General features: G+C 42.7%; 1 protein-coding gene across 2 annotated transcripts in view; it reads right to left on the reverse strand.

The window, feature by feature from the left end:
• Window positions 1-4,678: 4,678 nt before the first annotated feature.
• cdk5rap1 (CDK5 regulatory subunit associated protein 1) overlaps window positions 4,679-13,856 on the reverse strand; it is a 32,567-nt gene continuing 23,389 nt past the window's right edge. The window contains exons 12-13 of one of the 2 annotated variants that reach the window (XM_063041516.1): window positions 5,985-6,125; window positions 4,679-5,033 (exon numbers count right to left, since the gene is read on the reverse strand). In XM_063041516.1, coding sequence (XP_062897586.1) covers window positions 4,929-5,033; window positions 5,985-6,125 — 246 coding nt within the window. In that variant the 3' untranslated portion in view covers window positions 4,679-4,928. Of the gene's footprint in view, window positions 5,034-5,984; window positions 6,126-9,323; window positions 9,546-13,856 lie in introns of those variants that run through there. The other variant, XR_010017126.1, reaches the window with a different exon arrangement.

The following is a 13,856-nucleotide window of genomic DNA, read 5'->3' on the forward strand; positions in this document are numbered from 1 at the left end:
CAAGAAAATGAATCTTAATGTAGTGTATGGTGACTTATATGTACTTTGATAATAAATTTACTTTGAACTTTGCTTACCTGCTCTGCACTTGCTGTAGCCATTACACTATGTTTTCCATTATTGTTTTACCTGTACTTCCACAATAATTTGATTTGCCCGGCCAGCATGCAAAACAAGCTTTTCACCGTATCTTGATACATGATAATGATAAACCAATCTCAAACTCATAACTTACTAACTTCCATCAGACCTCTCCTCTACCTCTGCTTTAGAGAAAACAATCCATGTCTGTCCAACCTCCCTTTATAGCAAATACTATAATCCAAGAAGAAGCTTGTTGAATTGCTTTTGTACCCTCTCCAAAGCCTCCACATCTTCTCTAAACAGACTGGGCACAATACTTCAAATGCAGATCAAAGAAAGTTTTACATAGCAGCAATATAGCTTCCTGATTCAAATTCAATTCCCTGACTAATGAAAGTATACCATACACCTTACTTACCAAAATATCCACTGTGTTGCCACTTTCAGAGAGGTATGGACTTGGACCTGAAGATCACTCTATACATCAGTGCTCTTTAAGTGTCTTGCCATATATGAGTACATTCCCCTCACATTTGACCTTGCAAAGTGCATATGGTCACTTTATTAGATACTTCCTGTACCTAATAGAGACCACTCAGTGTATATTCATGGTCTTCTGCTACTATAGCCCATCCACTTCAGCATTCAACATAGGTGTTCAGAGATTCTTTTCTGCACATCACTGTTGCAAAGCATGGTTATTTGAGCTCCTGTCAGCTTGAACCAGTCTGGCTATTCTCCTCTGACTTCTCTCATTAACAAGGCATTTTTGCCCACAGAGCAACTGCTCACTGGATGTTTGATTATTTTGGCACCATTTTCTGTAAGTGCTAGGGACTGTTGTGTGAAAAATCCCAGGAGATCAGCAGTTTCTGAGGTACTCATTCCACCTCATCTGGCACTGACGATTATTCCATGGTCATATTCACTTGATCATATTTCTTGCCCATTCATTTGGTCTGAACAACAACTGAACTTCTTGACTATGTTTGCATGCTTTTAAGCATTGAGTTGCTGCGACACGATTGGCTGATTAGGTATTTGCATTAATAAGTTGGTGTACAGGTGTACCTAATAAAGTGGCCACTAAGTAGCTATCCAGATGTATCATTTCACAACAGTATTTTTCACTATCTACCATTCCACTAATTTGTGTGCCAGCCAACTTACTAATCAGCCTATCCACATTTTCATCCAAGTCAAAGTTGCAGTAATGATCCCTGCAGAGCACCACTGGACAGACTCACAGTCAGAGTAATACATTTCCACCACTACCCTTTATCTTCTTCAGAAAATCAGTTTTAAATCCATTCTACTACCACAGTAACTGTAGGGCTCATGTTTCTTCAGTTTCTGATCAGCCCACCATGAGATCTTGCTGAATGCCTTATTAAAAACCAAGTAGTTAACATCCACTGCCATACCATTATCAAACAAGTTCGTCAGCTCAAAAAATTCAGTCAGATCTATCCTTCACAAAGCCATACTGTTTCTTTTTGGATTATATCTTTCCAGTGTTCATAAATTCTACCCCATCAAGGATCTCCCAGTGGCCACCCATTTTAATTCCACTTCCCATTCCGGTATGTCAATCTATGGTCTCCTGTACTGTCGCAAAGAGTCAAAACTCTGGTTGGAGGAACACCTTATATTCCCTTTGGGTAGCCTCCAACCTGATGGCACAAACATCAATTTCTCAAACTTACGGTAATGACTCTCCCCCCCCCCCATTTCCCTCTCTCACCTTATCTCCTCACCTGCCGACTGCCTCCCCCTGGTGCTCCTCCGCCCCCCCCTTTTCTTTCTTCCATGCCCTTCTGACCTCTTCTATCAGACTCGCCCTTCTCCAGTCCTGTATCTCTCCCACCAATCAACTTCCCAGCTCTTTACTTTATCCCTCCCTCTCCTGGTTTTATCTATCACCTTGAGTTGTCTCTCCCCTCCCCCACCTTTTAAATCTACTCCTGTTCCTGCTGAAGGGTCTTGGCCAGAAACATCAACTGTACTTTTTCCATAGATGCTGACTGGCCTGTTGAGTTCCTCCAGCATTTTGTGAGAGTTGCTTGGATTTCCAGCATCTGCAGATCTTCTCATTCCCCCAAGAATCCTGACAGCTTTCCTAAAACTGATGAGGCTATAATTTCCTGGATTGTTCCTTAGACCTTACCTGAATAACAATACAACACGTTATGCTCCAGTCTCAGACCTTGCCTGTGGCTTTAGAGGACACAAAAATCTTTGACAAGGCCCCAACAATCTCACTTGTTCCCTTCAATTACCTAGGATAGATCTAATCTGACCCTGGGAATTATCTTCTTTAATGCTTTTCAATTGATCCAATAACTTTTCTTTCCTAATCTCAACGCGCTCTAGAATACAGCAATAACCCCTCCTTGATTTCAGTATCTCCTATGTCCTTTTCATTGGTGTACATTGATTAAAAACTACAGATTTCTCCAAAAAACAATTAAAATAAAGATACACGTTAAAACAAAACTACTGAAATAAAAATCCCTCCTAATCTTCAATTTTAATGTTTTTTTCATTTACATAGATGGGAATGACCATCCTACATCAGATCTGACTGCCATGGATTTGGGGGATGGAGGTTACATTCTTCAGTGCAATATTTGGGAAGACTCAAGATAATGGGGCTTTACTGGAGTCCTGTAATGAAGCAAATGTGACAGCATCTCCAACACAGCAGCAGATCAACTCACACAGCTGTCTGGAGTCCAAGACCAAGGTTTACTGTACTTACATGGAAACAGCTAAAGAAAATGCTTAGCTGGTCAGAGAACATTCATTTAGAGACATTTTCCATTTCAATGATCTCCAATTATAACGATGTACACAGCATGCCAAGTAAGATCAGTTTTATTATCTCCTTCGATGATGTTGTTTGAAATGTAAATATTCATATAATTGTGCCCCTTTGAATAGTGCTGTAGAATCTTATACTTGCACCTGATCTTAAAGCATGCACATAGTTCTGCAAATGCTTAATAACTTTCACAGTAAACTTCACAAAACAAGTGAAATTACTGAATTTCTTGCTGCACTACTCCGACATCTGATGGTAACAGCTGCCTTCCGGCAGTTTTATCTCCATGGTAGCAGAGCTGGTGGTGGGGGTGCCACAACCCCCTCTAGTGAACATGAATTTTCCGCACCTTTCTACATTTCCACCAGGATACTGAAGTCAGTACACTCAGACCCTGCTTACCACCAAGGATGTGTTCGTTGGAGGTGGAGCACTATGCGGGGTCATAACATTATGTAAATCAACATGTACCCGATTTAAAAAAAACAAACCAAGAATATATATAATATTTTGATTCACCCAGCATGCATTTCTCTGCCAATTCTCAAAACTCGACTTTATTAAAGCTCTCACCATGAGAATGCAGTTTCACATCCATGCTAATGCTTTTCCTAGACACCTTAGATGTACTACCCTCAGTAGAAGTTGCAGGTCACTTTCCAGACATTATGGATGAAAAAAAATGGAATAAATTGGTGAGGGAACAAGAAACAAGAGCGTTTACATACCCAGGGGAAAGAGTGTGAACTAATACGTGATTGGCTGATGTAAAGTGCCCTCATTGGCTGATTGAATGTCTATGTAATGGTGGCCACTCTCGAGGTGTTTTAAGTGTTGTTTCCAATGAATTTTGTCATTTAAAAAATTTTCAATAAAGAATTGAATAACTGTTGTAATGAATCAGCCTCTGCAGGGTCTGAATGCACCCCTAAAACACTGGCTTCTGTCACAGCACAGAGTACCATCCTAAGCAGCTCATTTCAAACATTTAAGCTGACTGAATGCTGCAACATGGAGATCCTGGTTCAATTAACACATGCCCATTGTGTGAGGAACTTCAAAGAAAGCTGGATGCCAAGAATAGATTTAGAATGTTTACTTCATCATGAATTACCAGGATAGTTGAAGGAGAAGATGGCGGCGCGTGCGGCCTTTCCGGTGATGAATATCTGTTATCTGTCAAGTAGGGGACCGTGCACAACTCCTGATTTGATGGAGACAGATGTGAGTGCATAGCCGAACATCTGGAAAACTTCTGAAATGCCTGCTTCGCTGCTGCTGTTACTGTGTGGTAACCGGAACCTCCGGAGCAGAAGGCCCCGAAATCCTCGGCTTTGCTTGTTTCAGCGGCTGGGGCGAGGTCGAAGGCGCTCGGGAGGCTGTATCGGAGGGGCTGGTCGGAGGCTCGAAGTTTTCGGAAGGATGGACTCAGTGTCGGCTGCTTCCAAGGCATTGGCAAGTTGACGGTGCCTGGAGGTTTATGGCAGGGAGTTTCTCCCTTTTGCCACCGCTATCGGGGACTCGGGAGTCGATCGACTCGGGGACTTTTGAGACTTTTTTTTTACCGGGCCTGTGGTTTGTTCTTCATCAAGTTATGGTATTGCTTTGCACTGCTGTAACTATATGTTATAATTATGTGGTTCTGTCAGTGTTAGTCTTTGGTTTGTCCTGTTTTCTGTGATATCACTCTGTATCATTTCTTAAATTGTATCATTTCTTAATGCATGTATGCATTTCTAAATGACAATAAAAGAGGACTGAGTGTTCTCATAATCATAGTTTATTTTGTAGCAAAATTTTAGGTTCAATCACAAATTTGATCCCATTTGAACTTAAACATGCAGATGTATGCATTTTTGAACTCCACATTATGTGTACTTCCTCTGATGAAAAATGCAAAAGCTCCACTTCATTACCCTCAGCAAAGTTTTCCGGTGAAGCATAACTTTATACTTTCTCCAATCATTCTTCATCTCATAAAACTCATTTCAGCACTTTTCCCACTGAATGCTATTTTTCATTACAGACAGTCTGCAAATTGTTTGGATATCACTTCTGTAGATTTACTCAAGGTTTTATGGCAAATGGGAATACCCTTTAAACTTTGAGAATTGGCTGATGTTATCTGAAAATAAAAGACAATTAAATTATATATTTTCTCATAAAGTGAAAAGCATAAAAGTTATTTATATTTTCCATTTCTATATGCATGCTTCAGGGGATGGTGCGTCAAAGAGAATGTGTACGTTTATGTAAACTGACCCCAAATGGGCTATTCAAGGGGAGAACCTTCAAGTAGATCAGTTTACAATTCCAATTTGGGTCACATTCTTGTCCCACCACAAGAACAATTAAACTGACCTTAGTTCCTCTAGTTTAAGGTCTACATAAGCTAGTTAAGGCTTCCCCTTTCTCAGTGATCACAAGTGAAAACCACTGTTACACTGGAACTACCCCCACACACCTCCAAATGAGTTTCCTTCCTCAGAATGTTAAAGCAATCTTCTTCAAAGTTGCAAACAATACTCTTCGTGACAATGATCATGGTACTCCCTCTCATACCTTTCAACCAATGTAACTGACAAAAAATTGTGCTCCAAAGACCAAATCTTTAAATAAATGTACTTTGAAATCTTTTGGCATCCAGGTATTGGATCACCTGGTTTCATTCTTATCTATCCAATCAGTGCCAGAGAATCCCCTTCAACAGCTTATAACTTTGGGCCTACATAGTTATCTCTATTGCTCCAAACCTCTCTTCTTTGCCTTCTTCCACTTTCTGTCTATATATTGTCATTTAATGACCTGATCTGAAAATACAATCTCTTCAAGGGCATTCTGCTCCACCTCAGCATCATCTCACTTTTTATGCCTTTTGTTATACTGATCATCCAGCACTCGGGCTTCAGTGAGAAGGAAATTCTTGGGCCCTGCAACAACCTTTGTTCTAACTACTGAATTTGTTCTTCTCCCTGGTCATTGAGTTTGTTTACAACCCTGATATCCCATTCTACAATATATAAACATTTCAACTATCCACTAATCCCATACAATTTTCATCAATAAGTTCACTTACTTGCACTGATACATAGTCCCCAGATCTGATAGAAGCACACAGGTCTGATGACCTATCACATGGTATTGCCAAATTGGGAAATATTACTTTAATGTTACCATCAATTCGTCCACACAATTCTACGTTGGATCGTTTACTAACCTGGGAATAAACAATAACATTAACAAATTAGTATGGGTATCTGTAACAATGGCTCAAAGGATAATAGATATCCAAGGATATTTACAGGTAAAACTAAAGGTGAATTTCTACAAAATCTTGATCATTCTTAATAAAGGGCTATGTTAGGAAAACATTCACATTACTCCCTGTTGAGATTTAAAAGAAAATAATAATAAAAATAATCAAATACTTAAATGTTTAAGCAAATAAAAAAAACTATTGTAAAATTATAGGGCATCTTTTCAGGGCACTTTATAGCCTGCCTCTGCAAAGCTCTTAGTAATATGTAAAGTATTCCATAAAGGAAGCAACTTGTTCCTTCTTCTATTCTTGAAATGATCTTGCTACTTGGTTATTGTTGAAAAAGCTGATTTTTTTCTCTTAACAAGACCCTTTCAAATGGAAATTTCTGTAACAGCTGCTAAGGGGAATTCACTGACAGTCCTGATGTAGCAGCAACTTCAAATGGACATAGAAGTTGCTGTGGAGCTTCTTAAGTCTGAAAGCTGAACATGGAGCTTGTGAAAATTTACTGGGAACTAGGTTCTGAGTGTTGAAAAACCACAGCTGGTTGAACTCTTCAGATTCCGATTTATTTACATATCACATGTATATAGAAACATAGTGAAATGCATCATTTGCATTCTCAAACAACACAACCCAATAATGTGCTGGGGGCAGGCTGCAAGTGTTGCCACACATTCCGGCACTAACACAGCATGCCCACAATACTTGGCAGAATCCAACAAACAGCAAAACAACACTTGAAGTTCAAAATTATTTATCAATGATAAAAAATGTATTTATGCATTGTAGCTGATCTCATTAATATGTTGACGTTTTGATGTGGAATTTAAAGTTTTATATCAATAACCATTATTGCATTTGATTAAATACAAAATTGGATCAGAAGGGTAAACAAAATCTCTCACAACTAGCTCAAGGTAGCAGAGGTTTGAGAACAGTTTCCCTTCTCTTAGATGAGCTGTTAATCACAGCTGACAAGCCCCATCTAATCAAAGCGACTGGTTTTAAGGTGCCAGGAAATATATGAAGGAATAAGGAATTGAGAGTAACGATAAAAAAAACTTAAATGAAGAAGGATATGAGGGTGTGGAGGTGTGACAAAACAGTATGTACTTGGCAGGTTTCCATATGGTTTATCAGTAATATTGTACCCTTGGATCAGAGAAGTTCGAATTCATAGAGAGATGGGAAGAGAAGGCAAGATGATCTCCAGAAACAGAGCGAACTTCAGAACGTTGTGAAAGTAGTTTTTAAGTTGCTTGCTGCAAATAGTGATGATCATTTCTTTCAACTGCAACACTTGAACCAGGGATGGGAATAATCTTCCTGGTTTTTGTTCCATATATTTCTATGACATATCAGCCAGCCTTTTTGGTCCATCGAGTCTGTGCCAGCTTAGAGCAAATGCATTTCTGCGCTGATCTCCACAGTAATAATTTCTCCTCATACTCTACCAATCGCCCCACAGTGGATGATTAACCCTACATTTTTGGATGTGGGAGGAAACTGGGGCACACGGGGGAGGGAAGGAGAGGGGAATCCATCTGGTCTTACAGGGAAAATGTGCAAACTCTACAAGGACAGCACTGAAAATCAGAAATGAACATGGGGCTTGAGAGGAAACTGGTCTTGGATTTGACAATTTTCTGGAAGGTGAAACAAGGCTTCGTAGAACTGCTTTAAGGACATGGGAAAAGTACCACCGGTTGCCTAAAAATGATTCAAAGTTTACAGCAAGTTTATTATTAAAGTAATATATTTCAATAACACAACCCCCGGATTTATTATCTTGCAGGCATACTCAAAAAATCCACAGAATAATAACCATAATCGAATCAATGAAAGGCTGCACCAGCTTGAATGTTTAACCAACGTGCAAAAGACAACAAACTGCAAACACAAAGAAATAATAATAATAATAATAATAATATTAATAATAATAAACAGGTTTAACACCCTGGTTCACATTTTTACTGCTATGCTGTAGATACTTCATTTTATCAGTTCCGTAAGAGCAGTCTGTTCTGCTTTCAGCCTGTCTGGGTTACTGTTGAAGATAAGGGATGCTGAGGAACGTGTGTCATCCAATTAGGATGGCGGAACTGGGAGAAGGTTCGGAGAACACTGGAGGGAGAGGTTGTGTGAGGGACACTAAGGTTGGTCTTGGGTTGTTTTGTTCGGCAAGAGATAAAGAGAGAAGACATTGGAGAACTGGCCGTAGGATTTGACCCAGTGGGGGACTGTGATTCAATGGAGCCAGGTGCAGAAATCGATTGAGGATCAGTGAATATGACTTTTGGAAGAGTTGAGCTCCAACTTTGTGCATGTTTGACTGCTTAATTATCATGGGCCCTTTTAGTGAAGTGTGAAGCATGGGAAAACCCTCGGAGAGTGAGCCCCCGGTCACCTGAGGGAAGACAGACATCGGGAAACTTAGAAGAGACCCAGTGAGGGAACAGCCTGGCGTCTCAGGGGTGGGAAACACATTCCCAGCAATATATCAAGAAACACCCTTAAGCAAAAAAACTTATTCCTGAAGACTTCGTGGGACCAAGCTCCAGAGTATCGCTATGGATTGAGGGTATTTATGCTAGGGCCATACTTGACACAGGCTCTCAGGTTACTCTGCTGTACCATTCATTTTACAACCAGTATTTGACATATTTACCCTTGATGGCACTCAGTGCACTAGAGATCTGGGGTCTTCATACAGATGATTATCCGTATGATGGCTACTTGTTTATTGAAGCTGGAGTTTTCCAAGGCAGATGTGGGAGTAGCTGAGGTCCTTGATAAATTAGTGCCAGTTTGTCCAGACCCAGTTGAGAAGCACAAAGCTTCAATCCTTGTGGAGACAAATACTCCTGTTGTGAGGAGGCTAGTGGGAGCCTGCAAGGAGACGGTTAGACAGAGCTTTCCGAAAACATTGTTCATTCACACTGTGCTCTGAGCTGCTTTTGAGGAAGTGCGCAGCCGCATTGGGCTGGATAAGAGCATATACTAGGCACTGTGTAGTACATCTAGTCCAAACCATTTGTGTTATGGCCTGGGGAAGTAGCTAGATTGAAAGGAAACCACAAATTTCTGACAATGCCTGAGGCCAATATCCTCCTGGATATTGCTTCGTAAGACCAAAAAGATCATGCTTACCTGCTGGGGTATTGCAGAAGCCCTTGGTTGTACAGGTGAAGAAAACAGTGACTATCAGGAACACTTCGGAGAGGGAGGTTACCCTCAGACGGGGGATGCTAATGAACCTCTTGCCAGTGACGGTAAAGTCTAACGTCCCTGTAGACGAGCCAGGAAGAAACTCACTCCAAAAAAAGGGAAAGTTGACTACCCAGTCATTCAATTTTGGGGCCTCACCTGTACCTGGAAGTTGGAAGAGGAGGGATAGAGATGATGTTGAAGCTGGAAGATGTCTTTTCTACTGACAAGTTTGATTTGGGTTGTTCCAAGAGCATTCGTCACACCATCCAGGTGACAGAGGACACCCCATTCAGAGAAAGGTCATGGCTACTGGTGCCTACAGATGTGGAAGGCGATTAGCAGCATGTGTGGAAGGAAGTTGGGATCATCACTGAGTCAGAAGCCCTGATGCGTCTCCAATAGTGGTAGCCAGGAAGAAGGGAATGTACGGATGTGTGGACTATTGGACTCTGAACAGGTGCACAGTCCCCGACCAGTATACGGTCCTGAGAATTGAAGACGTGCTGGCCTGTCTGAACTTGAGGAGTGGGTATTATCAGATCTCCCTGAATGAGGCTGACAAAGAGAAGACAGCGTTCATATTCTTCCAGTTTGAAAGGATGCACCAGGGCACATCAGGAGCCCCGGCGACTTTCCAGCGCGTCATGGAGAAAGCGGTGGTGGGGGGGGGGGGGGGATATGAACTTGCTTGAGATGTTGGTGTACCTGGATGACCTCAGTGTTTGGGTCCACCTTAGAGGAACATGAAGCGAGGACACTGAAGCTGGGCCACCTGAAAGCTGAAGGGTTAAAATTTTCCCTGGACAAGTGCCAGTTCTGCAAGACGTCTCTCAACTATGTTGGGAACATAGTCTCACGGAATAGAGTAGCTATGGATTCATCTCAGAGAGGCGGTGACCAGATGGCCAAGACCCCAGACTGTGAGCACCCTGCGCTCGTTCCTTAGATTCTGTGGGTACTACCAGAGGTTCGTGAAGGACTACTCTAAAGTAAGTCACCCTTTAAATCAACTTCTGTGCAGCTACCCTTCCTTGAGGAAGAAAGGGAGGAGGGCAAAAGGAGAAGATGGTAAAGATTATCTTAGCCCTTCGGAACCTTTTGGATTGAGATGGGATGCAAAGTGTGAAGGGACCTTTTCAGTTGCTGAAGGAGCTGCTGACGGAAGTGCCCATGCTGGCTTTTGTAGACCCTCGATTGCTGTATGTACTGCATAAGGATGCCAACAGAGAGGGGGTGTTCAGTATCAGGATTAGGGCACAGGGTTTGTCAGCCGAGTCTGTCACCGCCTAAGCGAAACTACCCCACACGGAAGTCGGAGTTCCTGGCCTTGAAGTGGGCTGTGGTGGATAAGCTACGTAACTATATATACGGTGCCAAGTTTGAGGTGAGAACGAACAACAACCCATTAACTTATATTCTGACTTTGATGAAATTGGATGCCACAGGCCATCAGCAATTGGCAGCAATATCTGCTTATGATTTCAGCCTGAAGTACCAGCCAGGGAATCAGAATATTGATGCCGATGCATTGTCTGACATGCACATGAAGGCTGGACAGGGACGGAGAGTGGGAGAGCGTGCCTGCCCCAGGAGTCAAAGCCATGTGCCAGTTTTCCATCACAGGGAAGGCAGAGGAAAGGCAAGGGCTGAATTGAGCGGTCAATCATTTGGGAGCTTCTGATGGTCCATTCCATAGGCTTAATGCAACCTGACTGCTCTGAAGACAAAGCAATTGCCAGGATTGAGCCCTGGGGAAGTAGCAGCCACTCAGTGAGATGACCCGTGCATGGGCACTGTTTGGTCAGCGGTTGCGGAAGGGGACATGGCCCATGTGGACAAGATGAAACAATCTGCAGTGTCTCTGTTACTGAAAGAATGGCCCAGATTGGAGCTGAGGAACCAGATTCTATACTGGGTCACATCGTCTCCAAACAAGCCTCGGCGTTCCCAGCTAGTTCTGCCTGAGAAGCATCGGAGGATTGTGGTGAAGTCACTGCATGATGATTTGGGGGTTGACAAGACCTACGGATTGCTCAAAGATTGGTTCTACTGGCCCGGAATGAAGCCGGAGGTTGAAGAGTACTGTAAGTCGTGCATTTGATGCATATGGAAGAAGATGCTGCCTACATGGGCTGCTCTGTTATCTCACTTGCAGACCACAGGGCCACTTGATCTGATTTGTATGGATTTCCTATCAATTGAGCCTGATGCCAGCAATACGGAGAATGTCTTGGTTATTACGGATCACCAGATATGAGCAAGTCTTCTCTACCAAGGATCAGAAGGCATCCATTGTGGCCAAAGTGCTATGACAGAAGTATTTTGTTTATTATGTCCTCCCTAGGCAGATATATAGCAATCAAGGATGGGATTTCGAGAGTAGGCTCACACACGAGTTACTGAGCATGCTTCGAGTCAAGGACTATGCCTTATCACCTGCAGGGTGATCCCCAGCCTAAGAGGTTCAATCGTACCTTGTTAGACATGCTCGGAACATTGGAGATCAGCTAAAAAAAAACAAGTGGAGTCAACATACTGGACATCTGGTCCACTGCTACAACTGTACACAGAACGAAGCTACCAGGTACTCACCATATGGGCGCAAAGCAAGGTTGTCTGTTGACCTCTGTTTTGGGACTGGTGAGGAAGATCTACCACAGAAGACTTACCTGAAGTGTGGTCTGATATGAGAAGGGAGCTGAAAAAGGCTTATGAACTAGCTACCAAGCAGAATCAAGGAGATAAGAGGAGGTATGATCAGAAGGTTAGGTTCTCCTAACTAATACGCCTGGAGACCAAGTCCTCAAAGAATTTGGGGCTACCTGGGAAACATAAGTTGGCTGACTGCTGGGAGGCTACGCCCTATGTATTGGAGAGTCAGGTACCAAACATACCAGTTTTCTAGGTGAAACCAGAGGATGGGAATGGGCCTGTCAAGGTTCTCCATCGGAACCACCTTCTACCTCTGGGACAAGAGGTGCGTGTTGATCCAGAGCCTGATCCGGACTCTACTGCAACATGGAGTAACCGAAGGACCAGCAGTGAGAAAGATTAGACCAGACCCCACCCCTGAATGTGATACGGACTTGGACGATGAGGAAATGGGGGTGTGGTATATGCTGCCCTTCGCAAACTCCCCAACAACTGATGAAGAAATCCCCAACCCTTCTCTCACTGAAGCAGGTGAAATTGGTGGGGCACTAGCAGTGGACAGGCAGGCTTGCTGCTGTACAATGAAGGGAGACTGAGCTCTAAAGTAACTGGAAATGAAGCTGAGCTCAGCCAAGTGACAGAGGGATCTCAGTTGCCAGAAGGCATGAGTAATGGGCAGGGGGAGGCCTGGCCATGTAGACAAGAAAGATCCTAAGGAGTGTCTGAAACTGAAGTAAATGATGGGATAAGGAAGTCTCAAAGAATCAAGGTAGGCCTACATTGCACCGGGGGAACAGAGTGTTGCACTTATCCTGCTATAAAGATATGTCACTACCATTTATAAATGGATTGGAGGTCCTAACATCACGAAATTCCTTTGAAAACCGTTATTAATGAAGGGATGATAAATTATTTCAGAGTCATGAGGACATGACTATTTTTGGTGGGAGGAAAGAGTGTAACACCCTGGTTTGCATTTTCACTGCTATACTGTATGTATTTCATTTTAGCAGCTCTGTAAGAGCAGTCTGTTTTGCTTTCAGCCTATTTGGGTTACTGTTGAAGATAAGGGATGCTGAGGAATGTGTGTTATCCAATTAGGATGGCGGAACTGGGAGAAGGTTTGAGAGAACACCGGGGGAGGGGGAGGTTTTGGGTTTTATTGTTCATCAGGAGATGAAGAGAGAAGACGCTGGAGAGACCTGGTCATAGGATTCGACCTAGTGGGGGACCGTGATTTGATGGAGCCAGGCGCCTAAATCAACTGAGGATCAGTGAATATGAACTTTGGGAAGAGCTGAGCTCCAACTTGTGCACAATTGACTGTTTAATTATAATGCGTCCTTTTGTTTTTTTCCTTTCTTTACTAACCTCTTTAGTTAAGTTAAATTCATAAATATCATTCCTTTAATTGTACACGGTGTGCTATCTGTTGTTTCTTGGCACTGAGTTGTAACCGGGTAGCAAATTGCACAGCACCCACACAAACTGGGGTGTGGGGTGGGAGAGCCATCCGAATCTCACGGGTAGGCGGGATCAGAGAGTCTATTCCCTAGACTTATGCAACCAGCAATAAACATCAAGAATATGAGATGACGAGCCCTTGAAAGTAAGTCCATAGATTGTAGGAACAATTCAATGATGGGGGAGGTGAAGTTATCTCCTCTGGTTCAAGAGCCTGATGGTTGAAGGGTAATTACTATTCCTGAACGTGGAGGTGAGAGTCAAGAGGCACCTGTACTTTCTTCCTAATGGCAAGCATGTCCTGGGTACAGGGAGTCCCTGATGATGGATGCTGCTTTCCTGTGACAGTGTTTCATG

The sequence above is a fragment of the Mobula hypostoma genome, chromosome 2 (genome assembly GCF_963921235.1).
Source record: "Mobula hypostoma chromosome 2, sMobHyp1.1, whole genome shotgun sequence".
Lineage (NCBI taxonomy): Eukaryota > Metazoa > Chordata > Chondrichthyes > Myliobatiformes > Myliobatidae > Mobula > Mobula hypostoma.